At 41.7% G+C, this 26893-nt stretch overlaps 1 protein-coding gene across 4 annotated transcripts in view; it reads left to right on the top strand.

The window, feature by feature from the left end:
* The first annotated feature begins 8558 nt into the window (after window positions 1-8558).
* Window positions 8559-26893, top strand: part of NBN (nibrin) — a 57124-nt gene continuing 38789 nt past the window's right edge. For 3 of the 4 annotated variants that reach the window (XM_065903059.1, XM_065903057.1, XM_065903056.1), the window contains exons 1-5: window positions 8559-8688; window positions 10532-10662; window positions 14970-15118; window positions 15853-16012; window positions 18439-18542. In XM_065903059.1, coding sequence (XP_065759131.1) covers window positions 8652-8688; window positions 10532-10662; window positions 14970-15118; window positions 15853-16012; window positions 18439-18542 — 581 coding nt within the window. In that variant the 5' untranslated portion in view covers window positions 8559-8651. Of the gene's footprint in view, window positions 8689-8820; window positions 9489-10531; window positions 10663-14969; window positions 15119-15852; window positions 16013-18438; window positions 18543-26893 lie in introns of those variants that run through there. The other variant, XM_065903058.1, reaches the window with a different exon arrangement.

Here is a 26893-nt window from a genome sequence, read left to right as displayed (position 1 = left end):
CTCACAGGGCCTGGACTCCATCTCAGGCCTGTCCATGCTGATCATGCTCGGCCGCCTCTCCAGTGGACTCTGAACTCTGTGCTTCGTTCCTATGGAAACGACAACAGGAGGATAAGACCCCTCTGGACAGGGGAGTCTTGAAGATCATATCCAGGTTACTCCTCGCCTGAGAGAAAACATACTCTAATCACCCCTGCCTCTGGACAGGTCATAAATTTCTTTCTGTATCTATCGGAATGTAACCACAGGCTTATCGGTTATTAACTGGTTGGAATGTAACCGCGGGCTTATTGGTTATTAACTGTTTGAACACATAACACGTGAATGATGGGGTTTTTGGGATTGTATTTACCCTTCCTTTGTAAGTCTCAAGGAATTTGGGGTGGTGGGCTCTGACACGTACACATGGGGTATAAAAGATTTTCACAAATGCTGGTCGGGGTCCTTGGCTAAGAGGAGACTCTGCCTTGGGCCCGCCGGTGTAATAAACTGCACTCCACTATTTGCATTGTCCTTCTGAGTGAGTTTGTTTCCCGGAACGCGTGGCTATAACAGTGATAAATAATCCGGCTGCCAGTGCAGGAGGAAACAGACAGAACAGGCTCCATCTTGAAAGCAGGACTCCATCTTGGGCCAGACCATGGACTTTGAGCTCTATGCCCAGTATCTATGGAAACGACATACCAACTGGAAAACCAGGCCCCCCAGAAGGAAGAGCTCCAGGGCTCGTACCTAGACTCTCCGTCTAAAAAAATACCCTAATTATCTGTGTAACCGAATAGAATCATGAATTCTATTATGCTTATTGGGGTATGACCACAGGCCTATTGATAATTGTCCACTGTTAACTACCGAGGCTTAAGGCATATGAATCACAGGTTAACTTTGATTGTATCTTTCTTTTCCTTTTTTCCTTTGAATAAGGTTTTCACAAAAACTGGTCAGAATACTTGGCTAAGAGGAGACTCTGCCTTAGGCCCGCCGGTGTAATAAACTGCACTCCACTATCTGCAGTGTCCTTCTGAGTGAGTTTGTTTCCCGGAAAGCGTGGCTACAACATTTGGTGCATTGGCTGGGAAACTCCTCACTTTGAGGAGAAAAGTCCCATTTGGGACTACTCCAAGGCCTTGTGGTTTGAATCTTCTAGAGGGGGGAAGGTGCCTTGCCCTTCTGGAAGGATTCTGTTTCTCAACGCCTGGACTTTCACATTAGCAGGTGGTGGATGGCAGCAGGGGAACTGAGCGCTCGGGTGAGGAGGAACCCACCAGGAAGGGTGGAAGAGGGGGCCTGATCACCCCGCTGGGAGGGACTAGAAGGAGCGGGGACCCACAGGAGCCTGGAATAGGCAGGTGGCAGCGATTGCTTTGGAGAGGGCAATGGCACCCCACTCCAGTACTCTTGCCTGGAAAATCCCATGGGTGGAGGAGCCTGGTGGGCTGCAGTCCATCGGGTCGCTGCGAGTTGGACATGACTGAGAGACTTCACTTTCACTTTTCACTTTCACACATTGGAGAAGGCAATGGCAACCCATTCCAGTGTTCTCGCCTGGAGAATCCCAGGGACGGCGGAGCCTGGTAGGCTGCCGTCTATGGGGTCGCACAGAGTCGGACACGACTGAAATGACTTAGCAGCAGCAGCAGCAGCAACGATTGCTTGGTACACAGGTCGACGAGCATGTTAGGGATTAGTAATGAAATTTGTGAAGGTCATTAGGAGGTGGTGTCCACGCCGTCTCGGGGAAAATTATTACCAAGCAATCGCCAGGGGATTGTTAGGAGAAGAAACTTGGTCTTCGTGTGCTCGTATTCTGCCCTCTCCAAGGAGGTGTCCCATCTGCTGTGAAATTCTTGACCCCCTCGGAATTGTCAGGCTAGAAGGAGGGGGATACATAAGTGAATACGAATTGGCTTTTCTAGAGACGGCCTGGGACATGGGATGTTTAACCCATCTGTGTTTTCATCTGCACCTGATCAAGCCCACCAAGGGAGAATGGACTTTCAAAGTTAAGGGAGAAACAGTCTCGGACCATGTGGTGTTCTGGTTCGGCCATACTAACTGGCAGGTGAAGACACGCCAATCCCCCTTCTCCCTCTGGGATCTGGGAGGTAAGGCTCTTCTCACCCCAATTAGGAAGGAGGTAGAATGGCAATTTAAGTGTTGCATTGAATGGAAATATCAGAAGTACATGGGGTACTGAGAACTTCATAGACAAAACGAAAATGAAAAGTAGAAGATGGTCTGAGAAGGTAAACTAGATGGGAGGAATTTAATCTAAGGCAATTGTATTGGAGTGCATGATTAAAAATTTAAAGAAGAGACTTGGAAGAGACTATGGGGTGAAGATGATGCCTAACTGCCTCCACATACTCTGTGAAGTTGAATGGCCCCCATAGGAGTTGGATGGCCACCAGAGGACACCATGAACTTAAAAATAGAGGAAGCTGTCTATACAGTAGTCACAGGAGAGCCAGGACACCCAGATCAATATCCATATATTGACTCATGGCTAGGGTTAGCTCAAGATCCTCCTCCTTGGATGAGGTTCTGTATCCAGAAGGGAAAGAGAAAAATATTAATGGCATGAAAATTGACTGATGATAAAAAAGAAATTCTACAGGATTTGGACGGGGATGACCCGCCCCTTCCCCCATACTGGATGATGACATGCCCGCCGGCCAGTTCTCTACCAGGACCTGAGGCCGCCTTAACGCCTGATCCAGGCCAGGTGAAGTTCCTGCAGCAGCCGCTGCTCCTCTGGCAGCTGTCCCGGAGATCATAGAGCCACCGTTTCAGCAGGCTCCGATCCCAGCGATGGAGACCTCTGGTCAACACTCCCAGGATTCCAACTCAGCCGGACCTCCTAGACTGTATCGACCTCTCCCGGTGAGTACTGATGGGAAGGGGTAAGTAAACACAGGAATTAGACAGAGGCTGCACTCCACCAAGAAGCAGGAGGAAAGAACCCCACTCCAGACGCCCCTCAGAGAGCTGCAACAGCCTCCGGGTCAGGACGCATGTGGGCCTACCATCAGCCCCCTGTAGCCTATTATTACCAGCCACTTTTCCCTATGGACATATTAAACTGTCAGAGACACGCTCCACGGTCCTCAGGGGAGCCACAAGCCGTGATTAGGCTAATGGAGGCTGTTTTTCAAACCCACTGCCCTACATGGGATGACATAATCCAACTACTGGTCTCCCTTTTCAGCCCTGAGGAAAGACACAGGATCCTAACTGAGCTCCGAAAATGGTTCAGAGAAATGGCACCTGAGGGCAAACCCGCAGAGGTGGGCAGAGCTAGCCGCCCCCGATGAGAGCCCCAGCTGGGACTGTGACGCAGAGGAAGGGAGGGGGCACCGGAGAGACATCGGCGGCGATTTCACAAGGTCTGGAGAGAGGGGCCCGGGAACCTACAGTATGGCAAAACGCTCCGAAGTGATTCAGAGGGAAACCGAATCACCCTCTGAGTTCTACGGTTGCGCAAGGTCTGGAGACTTTATATGCCAGTAGATCCAGAGGCCGCTGGGTCTCAGATGGTGATAAATGCAGCCTTTGTGTCTCAAGCCTACCCCGAAAATGTCAGACGGGGGGGCACCAAGTGATTCATGAATTTTTATACATCACTGAATGCCCACTCCCTTTGTTGGAAAGAGATTTTTTATCTAAATTGGGGGCACAAGTGACTTTCCCACCTCCCCCCCAAAAAACTCAGTCTTCAAGTGGGCTCAGTTCAGTTCAGTTCAGTTGCTCATCCATGTCTGACTCTTTGTGACCCCATGAACCGCAGCACGCCAGGCCTCCCTGTCCATCACCAACTGCCGGAGACCACCCAGACCCATGTCCATTGAGTTGGTGATGCCATCCAACCATCTCATCCTCTGTCGTCCCCTTCTCCTCCTGCCCTCAATCTTTCCCAGCATCAGGGTCTTTCCAAATGAGTCAGCTCTTCACATCAGGTGGCCAAAGTATTGGAGTTTCAGCTTCAACATCAGTCCTTCCAATGAACACCCAGGACTGATCTCTCCTTTAGGATGGACTGGTTGGATCTCCTTGCAGTCCAAGGGACTCTCAAGAGTCTTCTCCAACACCACAGTTCAAAAGCATCAATTCTTCAGCACTCAGCTTTCCTTATAGTCCAACTCTCACATCCATACATGACCACTGGGAAAACCATAGCCTTGACTAGACGGACCTTTGTTGGCAAAGTAATGTCTCTGCTTTTTAATATGCTCTCTAGGTTGGTCATAACTTTCCTTCCAAGGAGAAGCGTCTTTTAATTTCATGGCTGCAGTCACCATCTGCAGTGATTTTGGAGCCCAGAAAAATAAAATCAGCCACTGTTTCCACTGTTTCCCCATTTATTTGCCATGAAGTGATGGGACCAGATGCCATGATCTTAGTTTTCTGAATGTTGAGCTTTAAGCCAACGTTTTCCCTCTCCTCTTTCACTTTCATCAAGAGGCTCTTTAGTTCTTCACTTTCAGCCATAAGGGTGGTGTCATTTGCATATCTGAGGTTATTGATATTTCTCCCGACAATCTTGATTCCAGCTTGTGCTTCTTCCAGCCAAGCGTTTCTCATGATGTATTCTGCATATAAGTTAAATAAGCTCAACCACCTATTTACTCTCCCTCTCAGTAACCCCTCAAGATGAATGGAGGTTTCAGGATCTCCTGAAGGGAAACTGGATGGGCTCAACAGGAGAGAGAGAGAGAGAGAGAGAGAGAGTTAACTCAACAGTTCCCTGAGGTCTGGGCGAAAGACAATCCCTCCCGGCGGCTTACAAAGCAACAATTTCCAGTGGTAATAGAACTCAAACCCTGTACAATTACGTCAGCACTCGTCTTGGGCCTGCCAGACCTTGCTAAGCCCTTAACTCTCCGTGACTGAAAAGGACAAGGTGGCTATGGGCGTGTTGTCCCAGACCATGCGGACATGGGACAGACCCAAGGCTTAGCTCTCAAATTGGCTGGACAGTGTTGCCACTGGGTGGCCGAGATGCTTACGGGCAGTTGCTGCGGTTGCCTTACTGGTCCAGGAGGCAAGCAAGCTGACTGTGGGCCAAGATTTGATCGTAAAAGTCCCGCATGAGGTCAACACTCTCCTGCGAGGGGACCTACATACATGGCTGTTGACATCCTGTTGACATTACTGAGTACCAGGGACTATTACCCCATGTTACTACTGAGCTTTGTCAGGTCCCGAATCTGGCCACTCTCCTTCCTGTGAGAGAAGGTGGGCACTCAAATGAGTACCAGGAAAACCTAGAAGAAGCTTGCCAGCAGACCTGACTTGAGAGACCAGTCAATCCTGGACCCAGATTTGGTCCTGTACACCAATGGCCCCAGCCTGGTGAAACGAGGACAATGACTGTCGGGATACGCAGTGGTCATGGAAGAAACCATCATTGAGGCTAGCTCTCTGCCATCACACTGGTCTGCTCAACGGGCCGAACTATATGCTCTAATCCGGACCCTCCAGCTGTCAAATGGTAGGAAGACAAACATTTACACAGACCTCAGGCATGCTTTTGCCACATTACATGTACACGGGGCTCTGTAAAATGAGAGAGGCCTTCTGACAGCTAGTGAAAAAGATACTAAAAATAAGGAAGAAATTCTGACCCTATTAGATGCTGTCTGGGAACCAGAAAGTGTCGCTGTCATACACTGCCGAGGACATAAAAAAAGATGCCTCCCAGGCTCGGGGAAACAGACTGGCAGATAAGATCACTAAATAAGCAGCTGAGGGCTTGGGGGTGACAAGTGAAGCCCCTATTAAAGCTCTTGTATTGGCAGAGCTGCCTGAACTAACGCCGGACTCTCCAAAATGTGCTGAAGCCCAAAACCAACTAGCCAAAGTGGAAGAGGCCATCGAGACTGAAAAGGGATGGTGGGAATTGCCAAGTGGCAAATTATTGGTACCAGAGGAGCTGGCACCCACTCTGGTGAGCCAAACTCACCAAGCGACCCACCTAGGCCATGATAAACTGGAAGAGCTAATTTGAAAATATTTCTTGGGTCCCCACTTCTCTTCCCTATGCAGGACAGAATCTCAGAACTGCACTGCCTGCTCACAGGTCAGTGCTGCCTCTCAGCACGGATGGAAATCTCCGGGCATTCAGCTAAAAGCTACGCTGCCCTTTGAACACCTGGAAGTGGGCTTCACTGAAATGAAACCTCACCGACACTACCCTTACCTGCTGGTCACGGTATGTACATTCTCGGGATGGGTAGAAGCTTTTCCTTCCTGGACTGAAAGAGCATCAGAAGTAGTCCGGTGCCTGCTTAGGGAGATAGTTCCCAGATTTGGATTTCCTACCCGCATTGGATCAGACAATTGCCCGGCTTTTGCAGCTGACTTAGTACAACAAGTAAGCAAAACTTAAAACATCAAATGGAAACTGCACATTGCATAAAGGCCCCAGAGTTCTGGGATGGTGGAACGAACCAACCGGACATATAAAGAGACACTCTCCAAATGGATCATAGAGACTGACTGCTCCTGGGTGGACTTGCTTCTGATGACTCTGCTCAGACTCAGGATGACCCCACAGTTCCATGGCTATTCTCCATATGAAATTGTATGGGAGGGAAGCCCCCTCCCATAATAAAACAGGTGTCAACAAATTTGCCTCTCGTAATGGGAGATGAGATTTCACAGCAGATGGAACAACTGGGTAAGGTATAAATCAGGTAACTAAGCTTGTACAAGAAAGGGTGCCGTTCCCCCTTGGGGAGCAGATTCGTGAATCTGTGCCTGGGGATCAAGTGTGGGTCAAGGAATGGAAACACGCCTCCTTGGCCCCGCATTGGAACAGTCCATATACTGTTGTTCTAACCCCCCCTACGAAGTTGCAGGCATCACTCCCTGGATCCACCACACCAGGGTGAAAAGAGCATGCCAGGCAGACCCGGAGGATGCCGAATGTTCTCCACAAAAGGACCCCACCGATCCCCGTGAAACCGAGATCATCTTAAAAAGGAAGAAGAGATGAAGCGCTACAATCAACTGCTGCTACAAGGACTTGCCGGGATCAGCATAAAGAGGGACCTGTGCTGTAATTGAAGTTGAACGTTGTGTGGATATTCCTGATTTATCTGGCAATATATCAGCTGCTTTAGATGACAGGAAAACCCAGGTAAAAGCAATGTCAAATGAAAACATTCCTTTCTGGACTTCAGTCCTATCTTGGGTGAAGGGTGATTTGTGGAAAACTATATTCACCATTGCTATAGTTCTGCTTTGTGGACCCTACATTTTATAATGTATTATGAACTTTGTAACCCAAAGGTTGGTGTCGCTCTCCCAAATTTGTGGTCGGAGAGCCAGGGTGTAATATATCCCTATGAATGATGCTTATACTATGAATTAAGAGCATCAAGAGGGGGGAATGAAGGAGGAAACAGACAGAGCAGGCTCCATCTTGAAAGCAGGACTCCATCTTGGGCTGGACTGCAGACTTTGAGCTATATGCCCAGTATCTGTGGAAACGGCATACCAACTGGAAAACCAGACCCCCCAGAAGGAAGAGCCCCAGAGTTCACACCTAGACTCTCCATTGCCTAAAAGAATACCCTAATTATTTGTGTAACCAAATAGAATCATAAATTCTATTATGCTTATTAGTGTATGGCCACAGGCCTATGGATAATTGTGCGCTGTTAACTACCTAGGCTTAAGGCACATGAATCACGGGTTAACTTTGATTGTATCTTTCTTTTTTTTGGCACCTCTTATTTCTCACATTTATTACTATCACAGTAAGTAAATAAAGGCAGAATTGTTATTCTCAAACAAGCAAAAATACATCTCTGTTTCCATGCTTGAGTCAATTAAATTTCTTTTTTTTTTTTTTATTAGTTGGAGGTGATTGCATCTTCCTTTTCCTTTGTTCAGACTAGTTTCAGGGAATTTGGGGAGCTGGCTACATCAAGATACACTGGTTGATTCCTGCATTGGAAAGATCTTTTGGAGTAGGAAATGTCAACCCACTTCAATGTTCTTGCCTGGAAAATTCCATGGATAGAGGCTACATACTGTTCATGGGGTTGCAAAGAGTTGAACGGGACTGAGCATCAAGCCACGAACATGAGCAGAAGAAATAACAACATTAAGAAGCAGACAAGTTAGAAGAAATTGACTCGTGCTTGAAGAAGAGTAAAAATAATGAGTTTATTTTGGGTGAAATCCTTATATTCACCATAATGACCATCATCATTAGGATCCGTATCAAGGAGTGATTGCAACTTAAGAAATTGCAAAAGTAGGGAACTACATAACTGGTCACTAATTAATATCTTTAATTAGAAAGTCTCTTGAGATGGCTTTGAAACTGATTTTTAAAGTAACTTACATTCACAAGCAGAAAAAAAAAATCGATAATCGTGTGGATTCCTTGAAGACCTTAAAATGGGATCCTAGACAGCACGTTTCGATACAGAGCGGCCATTCCTTTCCTAACCACCGGGTGGCAACCAAGTGCCAATGTCACTCTCTTGTCTGTCCCTACCCTTTCCTAGGCGGGCGCGGCTTCCGGCTCTCCGGGCTTCCGGGCTCCCGGAGCGCGCACGTCACAGTCTCCGCCGCGCCCGCCTGTCAGCGGGGGTTCAGCTGCCGAACGTTGGCCGGACTCTGGGGGACCTAGCCCCATGTGGAAGCTGGTCCCGGCCGCGGGCCCTGCCCGAGGTAAGGACAAAAGGTGGAAACGAGGGGCCCCATTTCTCGAGAGCAGCTGCGGCGCGCGAGGGGTTTGCGGAGCGCACTTCCGGTCCGTCGTCGCCTCTTCCGCCGCCTTCCCGCGCAGCCTCCGGTCGCGCGCTGAGAGGTGGCGGGAACCGGTGCTAAGGCTGCGTGAGGGCCCGCGCGGTCTTCCACGAGGGGGCTGCGGTGCTTGCGAACCGGGCTTTGGCCTGGCGGGTGGGATAGGCGTGGGCCGCTGGGCCGCTCGGTGACCGCCCGGGTCCTTTCAGTCAGGTCGGCCGCCCCACCTGGCGAGCCCGGCTCGGAGCCGGGTTTCGATGATGCGCTCCATTGAGCCTTGGCCGGGTACCCTGTTGTGACAGCTCGTGTTTTCAAGCTTTTGAGGAAACGCTCAGAGTACATTGACAGAGGCTCCAGGACCTTGGCGACCACGTCGTTTATTTTTGTTGGGAGCCACGGAGCTGACTTGTGTCAATGGCAACTACGGGAAAACAGTTTCAGTTTTGTTTCCAGCCTTTTTTTTTTTTAACCTTTTGGTCATCAGAACAACAGAAAGTTTTTTGCTTTTGTTTTTTCCTCTTTTGCATTTCAAGCAATGGAAGATGGAAATTGCATGTAAATTGGTTGCCTAGAATGTGTAAGCACTTGTTAGTTGGTAGCTAAGCGGGTGTAGCGAATGATTGGTCTAGCCCTCAGGAAGTTTACATTGTGATTGAAAAAAAAGATCTCTGAAGAAGCTAAATGGACCGGCAGTGTAAGGCCTTATGGAGAGGCCCAAACGAATGGTAAGGAAAATAAAGCCTGTAATAATACTGTTAAGTAATATTACAAAGACTCAAAGATAAGGCGCTTTGTGGATTTGGAGCATCGCAGAGATAGGACAGAAACTGTGATGGACGAGTTTCCAGGAACATTTGCAGCCTGTGGCTGACTTTTTGAGTTCGCGTAAGAGAAATGCCCCTAGTGCCCATGGGTAGCATTCCTACCTTTCAGAGGATCTTGAACTCTTTTCAGAATGTAATGGAAGCTATGGGGTGCCGTCCTTCTAGGCAAAATGTGACTAAAGCAACCGCAAAAGTTTTTTGTTGAAAGACTCCACTCTAGGTTAAAAATCTGTTTGACAAAGTATAATCGAAGTCTGGTCAAGGCTTACCTGGACTCTTTTCTACTTGTCTAATTTAACTGCTCTAATTACCCTACCACTCCAGTGGTCCCAGACTAAACTCTGCTAGTCTTCAACATATATGCCGTTCCACCAAAAATTTGTGATTTACAAAATTTTTTAATAACCCTGTCCCATTGTTCTAAAAGTTACCTTTAACGTAAAAAAATTCCCCGAATTATGCACTTGAACCTGGTTTGGATTTTTCTTGCAGTGATCTATATTATTTACTCTTCATGCGATACCATACTTTTTAACTGCTATCACTTTGTGGGATATTTTGCCACCTGGTAGAGAAAGTTCCCCTAATAATTACATTTTTCTTGACAGTTTTTCACATTATATTTTTCTGACGGAATTTTGAATTTGTTTATCAAGCGCCAAACAGTATTTTGATTTTGTTTGGTGATGCATTAAATGTATGTTAATTGGGGCAAACACTGACAATTTTCAAAATTATTTTCTCTTTAGAAAAGTGGTAGAGTATTCTGTTTAGATTTGCCTCCTTCAGTGAAGCTTTAATAGAAAATGTGTTTGATTTACATAAAGTTGATTGTTTGCATTTAAATAGCAAAATAAAAATATTTAAATATTTGCCATACCTATGTCTAATTACATGTTTATGTTTATGTGTATCTGTAAATTTACTTTTTTAAAAAATCTTAGAACCATGCAGACTTTTGACTGGTGTTGAGTACATCGTTGGAAGAAAAAACTGTGGCATTCTAATTGAAAATGATCAATCGATCAGTCGAAATCATGCTACATTAACCTCTAACTTTTCTGAAACCAACCTGGTAAGTCACTATTTCATTTGCTCACAGTAAGGGAATTGAAGTCACCACAGATTACCTTGGTATATATGCAAGAGAGAGTTTTGGAGACTTTTCATTTTATAGAACTATTTTCTTTAAATGGTAGCAAAATTAAATATGTTTTGGCAGTGGTACTGGTGGTATTTGTTTATTTTGAGATTTGAAGTTTCTATTTCAGTATTTTACTGTTTGTTTTAGTGACTGAGAAACTCAAATGAAGTAGACCATATGTATATTTACTTGAACATTTACTGAGTGATTTTTGTTGTTGTCACTGTTCAGTTACTAAGTCATGTCTGACTCTTTGCAACCGCAGAGACTGCAGCATGCCATCCTCCCCTGTCTTTCACTGCCTCCCAGAGTTTGCTCAAATTCATGTCCATTGATTCAGTGATGCTATCTAACCATATCATCTTCTCCCATCCCCTTCTGCTTTCCTTTTGATCTTTCCCAGCATCAGGGCCTTTTCCAATGAGTTAGCTCTTCACATCAGGTGTCCAAAGTATTGGAGTTTCAGCATCAGTCCTTCCAATGAATATTCAGGATTGATTTCCTTTCAGGTTGACTGGTTTGATTTTGCAGTCCAGGGGACTCACAAGAATCTTCTCCAGCACCATAATTCAAAAGCATAAATTCTTTGGTGCTTAGCCTTCTTTAGGGTCCAACCCTCTCATCCCTACATTACTACTAGAGAAACCAGAGCTTTGATTATGTAGACCTTTGTCGGCAAAGTGATATCTCTGCTTTGCAATAATACACTGCCTAGTTCTGTCATATGTTTCCTTCCAAGGAGCAACCGTCTTTTAATTTCATGGCTGCAGTCAACATCCACAGTGCTTTTGGAAAATAAAATCTGTCACTGCTTACACTTTTTCTCCATTTGCCATGAAAGGATGGGTTTGGATGCCTTGATCTTAGTTTTTTTTTTTTTTTTTTTTAATCTTAGCTTTTTGAATGTTGAGTTCCAAGCCAGCTTTTTCACTCTCCTCTTTCACCTTCATCAAGAGGCTCTTTAGTTCCTTTTCACTTTCTGCCATTAGAGTGGTATCATCTGCATATCTGAGGTTGTTGATATTTCTCCTGGCAATCTTGATTCCAGCTTGTGATTCATCCAGCCTGACATTTTGCATGATGTATTCTGCATGGAAGTTAAATAAGCAGGATGACAGTATACAGCCTTGTACTCCTTTCCCAGTTTTGAACCAGTCAGTTGTTACATGTCTGGTTCTAATGTTTGGTTGTTTTTTGAAACACGTACAGATTTCTCAGGAGATAGGTAAGGTGATCTAGTATTCCCATCTCTTTAAAAGTTTCCACAGTTTGTTGTGATCCACGTAATCAAAGGCTTTAGCATAATCAATGAAACAAAAGTAGATGTTTTCCTGGAATTCCTTTGCTTTCTCTATGATCCAGTGAATGTTGGCAGTTTGATCTCTGGTTCCTCTGCCTTTTCTAAACCCAGCTTGTACCTCTGGGAAGTTCTTGGTTCTCATACTGCTGAAGCCTAATTTGAAGGATTTTGACCTTAACCTTACTAGCATTTGAAATGAGCACAATTGCATGTTTGAACATTCTTTGGCATTGCCCTTGTTTGGGATTAGAGTGACAGCTGACCTTTTCCAGTCTTGTGGCCACTGCTGAGTTCTGCAGATTTGCTGTCATACTGCGTGCAGCACTTTAAAAGCATCATCATTTAGGTTTTTAAATAACTCAGCTGAAATTCCCTCACCTCCACTAGCTTTGTTTGTACTAGTGCTTCCTAAGGCCCACTAGACTTCACATTCCAGGATGTCTGGCTGTAGGTGAATGATCACACCACTGTGGTTATCCAGATCATTGAAACCTTTTTTGTATAGTTTTGTGTATTCTTGCCATCTCTTAAAATCTTCTGCTTCTGTTAGGTCCTTAGCATTTCTGCCCTTTATCGTGCTTATATTTGCATGAAATGTTACTTTAATATCTCCAGTTTTCTTGAAGAGATCTCTAGTCTTTCCCATTCTTTTGTTTTCCTCTATTTCTTTGCATTGTTCATTTAAGAAGGCCTTATCTCTCCTTGCTGTTTTCTAGAACTCTGCATACAGTTTGGTATATCATTCCCTTTCTCCTTTGCCTTTTGCTCCTCTTCTTTGCTCAGTTATTTGTAAAGCCTCCTCAGACAGTCGCTTTGCCTTCTTGCATTTCTTTTTCTTTGATATGGTTTTGGTTGCTGCCTCCTGTTGTTACGAACTTCTGTCCTTAGTTCTTCAGGCACTCCTTATACCAGATCTAATTCCTGAATCTATTCATCTCTTTCACTGTATAATCATAAGGAATTTGATTCAGATCACACCTGAATGGCCTAGTGGTTTTCCCTACTTTCTTCAATTTAAGCCTGAATTTTGCAGAAAGGAGCTCATGACCTGAGCCACAGTAGACTCCAGGTCTTAATTTTTGCTGACTGTATAGATCATCTTCAGCTGCAAAGAATATGATCAGTCCATTTCTGTATTAACCATCTGGTGATGTCCATGTGTAGGGTCATCTCTTGTGTTGGAAAAGGGTGCTTGCTATAACCAATGTGTTCTCTTGGCAAAACTCTGTTAGCCTTTGCCCTGCTTCATGTTGTACTACAAGGCCAAATTTGCCTGTTGCCCCAGGTATCTCTGGACTTCCTATTTTGCATTCCACTCCCCTGTGATGAAAAGGACATCTGTTTTTGGTGTTAGTCCTAGAAGGTCTTGTCGATCTTCATAAAACCAGTCAGCTTCAGCTTCTTTGGCATCAGTGGTTGGGGCATAGACTTGGATTACTGTGATGCTGAATGGTTTTCCTTGGAAACAAACGGAGGTCATTCTTTCATTTTTGAGATTGCACCCAAGGACTTCATTTCAGACTTTTGTTGACTATGAGGGCTACTCCGTTTTTCCTAAGGGATTCTTGCCCACAGTAGTCGATATATTGATCATCTGAATTAAATTTGCCCATTCCCGTCCATTTTAGTTCACTTATTCCTAAGATGTCAATGCTCACTCCTGCCATCTCCAGCTTAACCACATCTCCTTTACCATGATTCATGGGCCGACCGTTCCAGGGTCCTATGCGATATTGTTCTTTACGGCGTTGGACTTTACGTCCTCCACCAGACACATCCACACCTGGGCCTCGTTTCTGCTTTGACCCAGCTGCCTCATTCTTTCTGGAGCTGTTAATAATTGCCCTTCTCTCTTCCCCAGTAGCATGTCGAACACCTTCCAACTTAGGGGGCTCATCTTCTCAGTCATATCTTTTGCCTTTTTCATGCTATCACTGGGTTCTTGTGGCAATAATACTGGAGTCGTTTGCCATTTCCTCCCCCTCGGTATGTAAGCTCTCACATGCTGAATGCTCACTGTGTGTCAGCGCTGTGCCAAAGCATGGGAACAGAGCGGTGGATGGACTCGTGACTCCTCCTTTAAAGAGTCATGTAGCCATATGAACACTAGTATTTGCTGTATATCTTAGGTTTTCAGAAGGAGGATGATTTGCTTTACTATCCCTAGTAAACAGCTGGTATATATGCCCCACAGCTCCTTTGAATGACTGAGTTTGTTTTGGTGTGTTGGTTGATTTAATTCTAAAGGTGGACTTATAATTAAACCAATCAAAACACATATATAATTAAACCAGCCAAAACAACATATATATACATGTATATATCTATCCAAGAGCTGTGCTCATGGTAATGCTGGTGGTAATGATGAAAGAAAAACCACTATTTTGAGGTAAGATTGTATCAGCAGCAAACATTGAATCTGTTCAGTAATGTTTAGGTTTTGTGTCTGTATTCTTTTAGATTAAAAAAAAGCATTATTGTTAAAAATCTTAAAAAATAGAATTGTTACTTCAGGTTAAACACTCTGGCCTTTTCTCCTTGGACTGATTTTTTTTCTATGTGATTTTGATAATATTTAAAAAAACAGAAACCTTAGGAATGAAACTGTTATGTTATATATGAAACAGTCTGTACAAAAGCAGATAGTCCTCACATTGAGAGGTCAGGAAAATCTCCACTGACTTAGCAAAAATAAAGAAAATATATGTTCTAAGAGGAATGATTCTGAAATTAAGACATTTTTCTCTTAATTGCTATTTGAGTAATCATTCTTAGCATGCAACCAAAACAATAACTGTATTGTGTACTCTGTTGGGATATTAACCACCTATCACCTATTCCAAAAGTTATCAACCTTTTCTTTTGAAACCTTTGCCCTTAAGAATAGTATTTATGGAGTAGTAAGAGACTTTATTTATTGATTTTTTTTTTTTTTTAGAGTCAAACAAATGAAATTCCTGTATTGACAATAAAAGATAATTCTAAGTATGGTACCTTTGTTAATGAGGAGAAGATGCAGAATGGTCTTTCTCAAATTTTGAAGTCAGGGGATAGAGTTACCTTCGGAGTGTTTGAAAGTAAATTCAGGTAAGAATTTTGAAATTGATATTAAAATGGACAGCTTTATTTTGGACCAATCAAATTCTAAAGGAAAAGGATTTTATAAATAATGAATTGGAGCTAGTCTGTTGAGATCCTACTTAGCATAGTAGGATGGAGAAGGCGATGGCACCCCACTCCAGTGCTCTCGCCTGGAAAATCCCATGGACGGAGGAGCCTGGTGGGCTGCAGTCCATGGGGTCGCTAAGAGTCGGACATGACTGAGCGACTTCACTTTCACTTTTCACTTTCATGAATTAGAGAAGGAAATGGCAACCCACTCCAGTGTTCTTGCCTGGAGAATCCCAGGGACAGCAGAGCCTGGTGGGCTGCCGTCCATGGGGCCGCACAGAGGCAGACACGACTGAAGCAACTTAGCAGCAGCAGCATAGTAGGATAGCAGTGAATTTTGCCTAGTAGTGAACTTTGCACTGTATGTGGTTAGTGCATTTTATTAATCATACCTAACTGACCAAAAGTGAATGAGAATTTGAGTGGGCCCTGAGAATCTTGATGGAGCTACTTTTGATTGATTCTGCATAGGTCAAAGTGTAGCGTTAAGCTTTTGATCTTTGGTTTTTTCTTAATTGCAACTTAAGACTGATAGTTTCCTTGGAACTAAGTTGGAACATGTAGTAATACATAAAAATCAAAATAACAGTGTGTGATGTGAGCTTGAGTTTACTATACAATAAATTCATGTAACTTATTTTTATTTACAGAGTAGAGTATGAACCTTTGGTTGCATGCTCTTCTTGTTTAGATGTCTCTGGGAAAACTTCTCTGAGTCATGCCATATTGCAACTTGGAGGACTTACTGTAAACAATTGGACGGAGGAATGTACTCACCTTGTCATGGTATCAGTTAAAGTTACCATTAAAGTAAGTTCAGTGCACTGTTATTATGTTAAAGTAAGTTCTGTGAATTTAAGTTTTTTCATTTACCCACTATACAAAAATGTCTTAAAAGTCATTTGCTTTAAAATTATCCGAACTGTTGGTTGTAGATAGGTATATGCCAAACAACTCCATACCTACCGTATAGGCTAAGAATGGTTTTTCAGAAACATTGTTTATTATCTACCGCAAGCAAAAAGCACATGAAATTACATTTCAAATTTTGATTTAGCATTTAAATGATTTATGTAATCCTTTCACTAAGAAATGTTTTCAGTCTAAAAGCAAAGCATTTAGAGATCAACTGCCCATCTTCAAAGTAAGCAGTCTATGTCTTTTCTTCCTTTTGTCTCTGATATATCTCACTGTTTCATGCTCTTTTGTTTAATTTTTATTTGGCTTTAGGCCCTAATCACAAAAACTTTTTTTTATAGTTTAATATTACCTAAATGTATTGTCACAGTCTAGAGATATATAGATATCTGCCTTTACAAGATGCTACTTGTTAAAATAGTGGTATATTTTGGTATGTTTTCAGATTTTGCATCTTCATCAGATTTGGTTAATCCAAAGCTAATTGAAGAATGACTTTGGGAGGTGATTCGTCTCCTTTCAACAGTTTGTCTATAGATAATCTGAGATTGTTTTAGGCTTATATCTATGGTGAAAAGCAGCAAATATTTAGATTCCTTTATTAGATGATAAAATCTTTTGCCATATAATTAATTAAATTAGAATATGTGTGTTATAGCTAAATAGGTGTCATAGAGAAAGAAAGGTTTGCTGTTCAGATTGAACCTCATGTTAAGCTTGCGTCTTGGCGGGGTTTTCTCTGGTCAGAAATTGTTCATCTTTGTAAGTTTATGAAATTGATTTATAAATTCAACAGGGTGATTAGCTTCTTGAGTACTAATTTATGCTAATAAACCCAGATAATAGATTCATAATTCACAATGTCCATTTATTAATTTACAGTAGAGATACGCCTTTATAGTGACCAGAATGTTTACATATGGCTCCAGCTTAGTCCCGTTAAAGATACCAAGGTCCCTGAGAAATGAAATAGGTAATCACGCCCTTGCTTGGTGAATATAAAGCAAGAGCAAAGTCAGTCAGTTAGGTGGTCTTGGAAGAAAAGGGAACAGAAACATTCAGTTCAACTTTTATTTTCTAAAGAGGAAACAGGCTTGGAGCAATTAAATCCTTTGCCCAAGATCACATGTATTGGAGCTTACTCAGTTCAGTGTTGAATTGCTCATTACTGCTTCATGCAGGAAGTCAATTATTTCATTCATATTTGAGGTTCATAACTTTCAGATTCCATTCTTGAGAGATACCCTAAATTGCTTGCTCACATTTAGGTAATTCCCCATGTTTATTAGAAACATACTTAGAAGTTCTTTAACTGGATTATTTCTTAGAATTATGCTGAATCTTCTTTATTTTCATTGCCAATGGTGATATTTTTTAATCTTTCTCAAACAGTGGATATAACTTATTTGAGGCTTATGGCTTAATTCACTTGCTAAGTGAAGTTTCTTCTCAACTCCACCTGTGTACACCGTTATTCCTTTATTTACTTTCTTAAAAAGACTATTCCATAATTATTAATATAATCAGTTTGAAAGGCAATTAGGCTGAAAGATCTGTCTCATGTTTATCTCTTGATACTGTCTTCTCTAGGGCAGATGTTACATTTCCTTAATTCTAAGATATATGTTTTAATGTTTTTATAATTGGTATACATTTTAAAATTGACTTGTATTTTGTTATGTTGTTTGGCCCTGCCTCCAGCAGTTTTTACATCAATACTGTAATTTGTGACTTTTTTTTCCACCTTTAATAGTGATCGTTTATTGTTACTTGAATTTGCCTATATGTTATGTTCATTTGTTATTTCACAGGTCTCACTGCTTTTTTAGCATATAGGCGTTTGTTTTGTGGGAGTCTAACTTATATGAATTTCATTTACCACAGTTTATTTTTAATTTTTGTTTTATATTGGAATATATTTGACTTCACAGTGCTGTGTTTCAGGGGCACAGCAGAGTGATTCAGTTATACACAGACATATATCTATTATTTTTCAAATTCTTGTTCCATTTAGGTTACTACAGGTTATTGAGCAGCGCCCCTTGTGCTATACAGTAGGTTATCTGTTTTCAATATAGCACTGCGTTTATGTCAGCCCCAAGCTCCCAGTCTATCCCCCCCATATATTGTAATTGGTAGCTTCTTATAATCAAGTGATTATATAGGGATATGTACACTAAAACTAAGCCATGACCCCAAACTGACTTCTGTTTTATAGATTGTGTCTCTGTTATAAATGTAAAGTGATGCGAGGAAAACTAGAATTTTAAAAAAGCTAGGGTATGAGTATATGTATTCACATGTTCTCTTCTTTTCAGACAATATGTGCACTCATTTGTGGGCGTCCGATTGTAAAACCAGAATATTTTATTGAATTTCTTAAAGCAGTTCAGTCCAAGAAACAACCTCCAAAAATTGAAAGGTATATTGTGTATTTGAAATAACAAAATATGACGTGCAAAATATGATTGCACTGGCTTGATTTAGGTTAACTCCCTCTTTATTGATTGTTTCAGGGTATAATGTTGCAGCTCAGCGTTATTAATGAAATTTTTTTGTTACTATGTGCTGAAAGTTTACCAAGTAATTCTTTGTTGATTTTTCTTTATCTTGGTGAAACAGATGTGACATGTGTGCCAATATTTAAAGAGAAACATTGAAGGATAGTAATGACCCCGAGGTAGGACCAGTGGGCACACACGCCGGTGCCGGGCGTCGTGCACGCAGGGCACCTGGAATTGTGAGGGGCAGCAGCCCTGTTACAGAGCCAAAATCAAGCTTATTACCCTCTTTGAAAAATGAGGATAGTACTTGTACTGCTCCATGTTTTAAGTATTTCGTATTATTAGTATTTTTTAATCTAGTGGTATACACCAAGGCTGAACTTACTGAATTGTAATTGGTGCTTATTAAAAGAAATGTAACTGATTGCAATATTTGGAAAGACTCATAATAGCTTTCTTATTTATGTAATTTTTTGGGGTGCTATGCTAAATTTGTGAACCACTGGACTAAGGATCTGTCTACTATATCTATTGCATTAGTCACGACTGCAGTAACATAAACGGTGGTTTAGGAAGAAGATACTTGTAATTTTTCTTTTTAGATTGCATGGTTAGAATACTGGACACTATAAAATGGGTGAGTGTTTTTAGTCAACATAAGAACATGCTTAAAATGTATGTCAGTAGCGTATAGTCCAAATGACATAACAGGTTTGAGGAAGTTTAAAAAAAAAAAATCTAAAATTCTATGCAAATTAAGTATTTTACTACAAATTTAAATTAAGTATTAACTGAGTTCAGTTCAGTTCAATCGCTCAGTCGTGTCCGAAACTTTGAGACCCCATGGACTGCAGCACACCAGCCTCCCTGTCTACCACCAACTGCCAGAGCTTACTCAAACTCATGCCCATTGAGTTGGTGATGCCATCCAACCATCTCAACCTCTGTCATCCCGTTCTCTTCCTACCTTCAATCTTTCCCAACATCAGAGTCTTTTCTAATGAGTCCATTCTTTACATCAGTTGGCCAAAGTATTGGAGTTTCAGCTTCAACATCAGTCGTTTCAATGACTATTGAGGACTGATTTCCTTTAGGATGGACAGGTTGGATCTCCTTGCTGTCCAAGGGATTCTCAAGAATCCTCTCCAACACCACAGTTGGAGTTGTTCTTCAGCCCTCAGCTTTCTGTATAGTCCAACTCTCACATCCATACATGACTAATGGTAAAACCACAGCTTTGAGTAGACAGACCTTAGTTGACGAAGTAACGTCTCTGCTTTTTAATATACTGTCTAGGTTGGTCATAACTTGAATCCTTCCAAGGAGTAAGTGTCTTTTAATTTCATGGCTGCAGTCACCATCTGCAGTGATTTTGGAGCCCCCAAAATTAAAGTCAGCCACTGTTTCCCCATCTATCTGCCATGAAGTGATGGGACCAGATGCCATGATCTTAGTTTTCTGAATGTTGAGCTTTAAGCCAACTTTTTCACTCTCCTCTTTAACCTTCATCAAGAGGCTCTTTACTTCTTCTTCACTTTCTGCCGTAAGGGTGGTATCATCTGCATATCTGAGGTTATTGATATTTCTCCCGGCAATCTTGATTCCAGCTGGTGCTTCCTCCAGCCCAGCAATTCTCATGATGTACTCTACATATAACTTAAATAAGTAAAATAAAAGTTAAAAAAGTTAAATAAAAGTTAAAAAAGTTAAATAAGCACGGTGACAGTATATAGCCTTGACTTACTGCATTTTCTATTTTTGGAACCAGTCTGTTGTTCCATGTCCAGTTCTAACTGTTGCTTTCTCAGCTGCATACAGATTTCTCAAGAGGCAGGTCAGATGGTCTGGTATTCCCATCTCTTTAAGAATTTTCCACATTTGTGGTGATCCACACAGTCAGAGACTTTGGCAGAGTCAGTAAAGTAGAAGTGGATTTTTTCTGGAATTCTCTTGCTTTTTCGATGATCCATTGAATGTTGGCAATTTGATCTCTGGTTCCTCTGCCTTTTCTAAAACCAGCTTAAACATCTGGAAGTTCACAGTTCACATATTGCTGAAGCCTGGCTTGGAGAATTTTGAACATTACTAGCGTGTGAGATGAGTGCAATTGTGTGGTAGTTGAAGCATTCTTTGGCATTGCCTTTCTTTGGGACTGGAATGAAAACTGACCTTTTCTAGTCCTGTGGCCAGTGCTGAGTTTTCCATATTTGCTGACATATTGAGTACAGCACTTTTACAACATCATCTTTTAGGATTTGAAGTAGTTCAACTGGAATTTCATCACCTCCACTAGCTTTGTTCGTAATGATACTTCCTAAGGCCCACTTGACTTCGCATTCCAGGATGTCTGGCTCTAGGTGAGTGGTCACACCATCATGATTATCTGGGTCATGAAGATCTTTTTTGTATAGTTCTTCTGTGTATTCTTGCCACTACTACTTCTTTTTTTTTGGCCAGTTCTTAATATCGTCTGCTTCTGTTAGGTCCATACCATTTCTGTCCTTTATTGAGCCCATCTTTGCATGAAATGTTCCCTTGGTATCTCTAATTTTCTTGAAGAGATCTCTAGTCTTTTCTGTTCTATTGTTTTCCTCCTATTTCTTTGCACTGATCACTGAGGAAGGCTTTCTTATCTCTCCTTGCTATTCTTTGGAACTCTGCATTGAAATGGGTATATCTTTCCTTTTCTCCTTTGCTTTTTGCCTCTCTTCTTTTCACAGCTATTTGTAAGGCCTCCTCAGACAGCCGTTTTGCCTTTTTGCATTTCTTTTCCTTGGGGATGGTCTTAATCCCTGTCTCCTATACAATGTCACGAACCTCCATCCATAATTCATAAGGCACTCTGTCTATCAGATCCTGTCCCTTAAATATATTTCTTACTTCCACTGTATAACCATAAGGGATTTGATTTAGGTCATACCTGAATGTGGTTTTCCCCACTTTCTTCAATTTAAGTCTGAATTTGGCAATAAGGAGTTTATGATCTGAGCCATAGTCAGCTCCCAGTTGTTTTTCCTTTTTTTTTTTTTTTGCTGACTGTATAGAGCTTCTCCATCTTTGGCTGCAAAAAATATAATCAATTCTGATTTTTGTGTTGACCACCTGGTGATGTCCATGTGTGGAGTCTTCTCTTGTGTTGTTGGAAGAGGGTGTTTGCTATGGCCAGTGCGTTCTCTTGGCAAAACTCTGTTAGCCTTTGCCCTGCTTCGTTCTGTACTCCCAAGACCAAATTTGCCTGTTGCTGCAGGTATCTCTGGACTTCTAGTTTTGCATTCTAGTCCCCTATAATGAAAAGGACACCTTTTTTTGCGTATTAGTTCTAGAAGGTCTTATAGGTCTTCATAGAACCATTCAACTTCAACTTCTTCAGCATTACTGGTTGGGGCATAGACTTATATTACCGTGATATTGAATGGTTTGCCTTGGAAACGAACAGAGATCATTCTGTCGTTTTTGAGATTGCATCCAAGTACTGTATCTCAGACTCTCTGTTGACTATGATGGATGCTCCATTTCTTCTAAGGGATTCTTGCCCACAGTAGTACATATAATGGTCATCTGAGTTAAATTCACCCATTCCAGTCCATTTTAATTCACTGATTCCTAGAATGTCTATGTTCACCCTTTCCATCTCCTGTTTGACCACTCCCAATTTGCCTTGATTCATGGACCTAACATTCCAGGTTCCTATGCAATATTGCTCTTTACAGCATTAAACCCTGCTTCCATCACCAGTCACATCCACAACTGGGTGTTGTTTTTGCTTTGGCTCCGTCTCTTCATTCTTTCTGGAGTTATTTCTCCACTGCTCTCCAGTAGCATATAGGGCACCTACCTACCTGGGGAGTTCATCTTTCAGTGTCCTGTCTTTTTGTCTTTTCATACAGTTCATGGGGTTCTCAAGGCAAGAATACTGAAGTGGTTTGCCATTCCCTTCTCTAGTGGAAAACATTCCGTCAGACCTCTCCACCATGACCCGTCCGTCTTGGGTGGCCCTACACAGCATGGCTCATAGTTTCATTGAGCTGTGGTCGATGTGATCAGATTGGTTAGTTTTCTGTGATTGTGATTTACTCATGCTAATTATTTTATTACCAATTTTAAAATATTGTTTTTGTTGCTTAGTCACTCAGTCATGTCTGACTCTTTGTGACGCCATGGACTGCAGCACGCCAGGCCTCCCTGTCCATCACTAACTCCTGGAGCTTACCCAAACTCATGTCCATTGAGTTGGTGATGCCATCCAACCATTTCATCCTCTGTCGCCCCTTCTACTCCTGCCCTCAATCTTTCCCAGCATCAGGGTCTTTTCCAACGAGTCAGCTCTTCAGACCTGGCGGCCAAAGTACTAGAGCTTCAGTATCAGTGCTTCCAGTGAATATTCAGAATTTGATTTCCTCTAGGGCTGACTAGTTTGATCTCCTTACTCTTCACGGGACTTTGAAGAGTTTCCCTAGTACCACAATTCTGGTACTAGATATTTTCAGTTCTGCAGTGCTCAAGTCTTTTTTATGGTTCAGCTCTCAAACCTGTATGTGACTACTGGAAAAGTCATAGCTTTGACTGTATGGACCTTTGCCAACAAAGTGACGTCTCTGCTTTTTAGCATGCTGTCTAGGTTTGTCACAGTTTTTCTTCCAAGGAGCAAGCATCTTTTGATTTTATGGCTGCATTCACTGCAGTGATTTTGTAGTCCAAGAAAATAAAATCTGTCACTGCTTCCATTTTTTTTTCATTTGCCATGCAGTGTTGGGACTAGACTCCATGATCTTCATTTTTTGAATGTTGAATTTTAAGCCAGCTCTTTCTCTCTCCTCTTCACTTTCATTAAGAGGCTCTTTAGTTCCCTTTTGCTTTCTACCATTAGGATGGTATCATCTGCTTATCTGAGGCTGTGGATATTTCTCCTAGCAATCTTTATTACAGCTTGTGTTTCGTCCCGCCTGGCATTTCATATGATGTATTCTGCGTATAAGTTAAATAAGCAGGGTGACAATATACAGCCTTGTCATACTCATTTTCCTGTTTGGAACCAGTCCGTTGCTCCATGTCCGATTCTGGCTGTTGCTTCTTGTTCTGCATATAGTTTCTCAGGAAGCAGGTCAGGTGGTCTGGTATTCCCATCTCTTTAAGAATTTTCCTGTTGTGATCCACACAGTCAAAAGCTTTAGTGTAGTCTCCCTTTCTCCTTTAATATATATATGTGTATGTGTATATAAATATATATAAAATACTACTAGCTATTTTAAACTAATTTGCCCAGTGCAGATATTTTTAGGAACTATTTATACCTGATAATATGTATCTGCTTTTAAAAGCAACTGAACTTCAGATTTTCTCTTTGTTTTCAGTTTTCACTTGGGAGGTTTCATGTATTTTATAATCTGGTTAACAGATAATATGCTTTCCTCTAGAACAGAATCATCATATTTTATTTATTTTTTGGCCACCAAGTGGCTTGCAGGTTTGAACCCAGGCCCTCAGCAGTGAAAGCATGGAGTCCTAACCACTGGACCACCAGAGAATTCCTGAGATTTTAAGATAGATGATTCTTAACCTTTTTTGAGCCCTAGATCCCTGGGAGAACTTGAAAGCTGATCTCTCCTCTAGAAACTTCACTTACTACCAACTTGAAAGTGAAAGTTGCTCAGTCCTGTCCGACTCTTTGCGACCCCATAGACATAGTCCATGGAATTTTCCAGGCCAGAATACTGGAGTGGGTAGCTTTTCCCTTCTCCACGGGATCTTCCCAACCCAGGGTTCGAACCCAGGTCTCCCACATTGCAGGCAGATTCTTTACCAGCTGAGCCACAAAGGAAGCCCAAGAATACTGGAGTGGGTAGCCTATCCCTTCTCCAGGGGATCTTCCTGACCCAGGAATCAAGGTGGGGTCTTCTGCATTGCGGGTGGATTCTTTACCAGCTGAGCCACAAGGGAAGCCCAAGAATACTGGAGGGGGCAGCCTGTCCCTTCTCCAGAGGATCTTCCTGACCCAGGAATCGATGTGGGGTCTTGTGCACTGCAGGCGAACTCTTTACCAGCTGAGCTGTCAGGGAAGCCCAGCTTCCTAGTGCCTATTATGAGCCTCCCTAGAAAAGTCAATAAATCCTGTAAATAATAACTCGTTACAGCTAATGAACCATTTTAATTCTAGATTACTTAGGAATGGAGGCGTCTGATAAGCTTTTACTACTGGTGATATGTTTTATGGTTTTTGAAGTTTTTAGAATCAGTTATTGATTCTTACTCAGAATCTCAGTGTATTCAACTTGCTTTTTTGTTGTTGTTTTTTTACTTTAGGCATAGTTTTTTTCTGACTTCAATTTGTGTGACTGTATTAGCTTAAATGGGTGTAATAAAACATCCCTCCTCTAAGATTGTTCAATAACTCCTAACTCAGTGTTTACTAGGAAAGACTATTAGTTAGTTCATGTTTGATAATCAAGTTTTAATACTATTTTAAAATATATTGTTTTTTGCCTTAATAGATTCCTATACCTATTGGGATCCATTTTGATATGTTTGTGGAAGACTGTGTACTCAGTTAATTAAATAGAAAAAAGATTAAGATATTAAATAGTTGTAAGATGGTTTATAAAAGGATATGAAGTAAAAATAAACAAACATGCAAGCAAGCAAACTATATTTTTACCTAACAGAGAGTGTAGTCCTTTTGTTGCAATTACGTCTGCGTCTCTGTACTGTTGGCATGCGACAGTACGTCAGGGGGAGGGTAGAGCGCCTGATGTGGTGTGATGTCTGATTTTCTTATATTGTTAGGGAAGTACCAGTGTGGATGGTTCCATTTAAAAGACGTCTTTAATTTTGAGACTCTGTGCTCTCATATAGGAAGTCCATTAAAATATTGTTTATGTCTGAATATTAAAAAAAAATGATCCCTCAAGAGAAAAAGGGAGTTTCCCTTTACTTGAAATTTTGCAGCGTTTCCCATATTGTAGAGTGCCTTGTCAGTTACTTTATTTCAAACAAGCCTTTTTTTGAGAAAACACTGTTGGAAGAGAGTCCTTACATTATACAAAACTAGCTGAATATTCCAACAGTATAAGGCCCTGACTGCCCTATACCTTGGCCATTTCTCAGGGTTCTATTTACAGTGAGAAACCTGGAGGGATGAAGTAGTATCTCCTGCCAAGGACAAAGGGCAGGCCTGCTGAGAGCTTATTATGAAATGCGTGGACTCCTAAGTTCATTGTAACACTGCTCTCGGGAGGTACAGTCCGTGTCGTCCCCGTGGAACTTGGTGTGGAAGGCGAGCTGCTGCAAACACAGCAAGGCTTCCTGCTGGCTTTTCTCTGACCCAGGAGTCTTGTGTCTTCTGCCAACATCCATGAAATGGGTACAGGTTAACTTACTTTCTTGTAATAAAATCTCAGACCCAAGAGATACATTAGCCTGAAACAAACATGGTAGGTGAAAGTTTAGGAAATTATAAAGTTTAATTGTGTGTTGGTATCTCTTTGCTTTAATTTGCATTTTCTTGATGATATATGAGGATACTAAGCATCTTTTCATATGCATATTTGCTCTATCTATATTTCTTTGAGTAGGTATCTAATAAAGTCTTCAGCTATTTTTAAAAATCAGGTTGTTTTTTTCTTATTGTTGAATTTTAAGAGTTCTTTATATATTTTTTTTAACAGTTCTTTATCAGATATGTGTTTTGCAAATGTTTTCTCCCAGTCTCTGGTTTGTCTTCTCATTCTCTTGACGTTATCTTTCACAGAGCAGAACTTTTTATTTTTTAATTTTAGTGAAGTCTTATCAATTATTAATTTCATGGATCAAGCCTTTGGTGTTATATCTAAAAAGTCATCTCCATGTCCAAGGCCATCTAGATGTTCTCCTATGTTATCTTCTAGGAGTTTTGTAAGTTTACGTTTTATATTTAGGTCTGTGATCCATTGTGAGTTATTTTTTGTGAAAAGTGTATGATCTGAGTGTAAATTCATTTTTTTGTATGTGAATGTCCAGTTTTATCACCAGTTGTTGAAAAGACTATGTAAGCTCCATTGTAAAAGATCAGTTGACTCTATTTATCCGAGTCCGTTTCTGGGTTCTCTGTTCTCTTCCACTGATCTGTTTGTCTCTCTTTTTCGTCAGCACCACACTCTCTTGATTAAGGCCACTTTACATTAAGCCTTGAATTTTGGTAGTGTCAGTATTCCAACCTTGTTCTTCCTCAATATTGTGTTGGCTATTCTAAATTTTTTCCCTCTCTGTATAAGCTTTAGAATCCGTTTGTTGATAT

The sequence above is a fragment of the Muntiacus reevesi genome, chromosome 12 (genome assembly GCF_963930625.1).
Source record: "Muntiacus reevesi chromosome 12, mMunRee1.1, whole genome shotgun sequence".
In the NCBI taxonomy this organism is placed as follows: domain Eukaryota; kingdom Metazoa; phylum Chordata; class Mammalia; order Artiodactyla; family Cervidae; genus Muntiacus; species Muntiacus reevesi.
The sequence above is the reverse complement of the archived record's forward strand: the minus strand, read 5'-3'. Positions and strand labels throughout refer to the sequence as shown.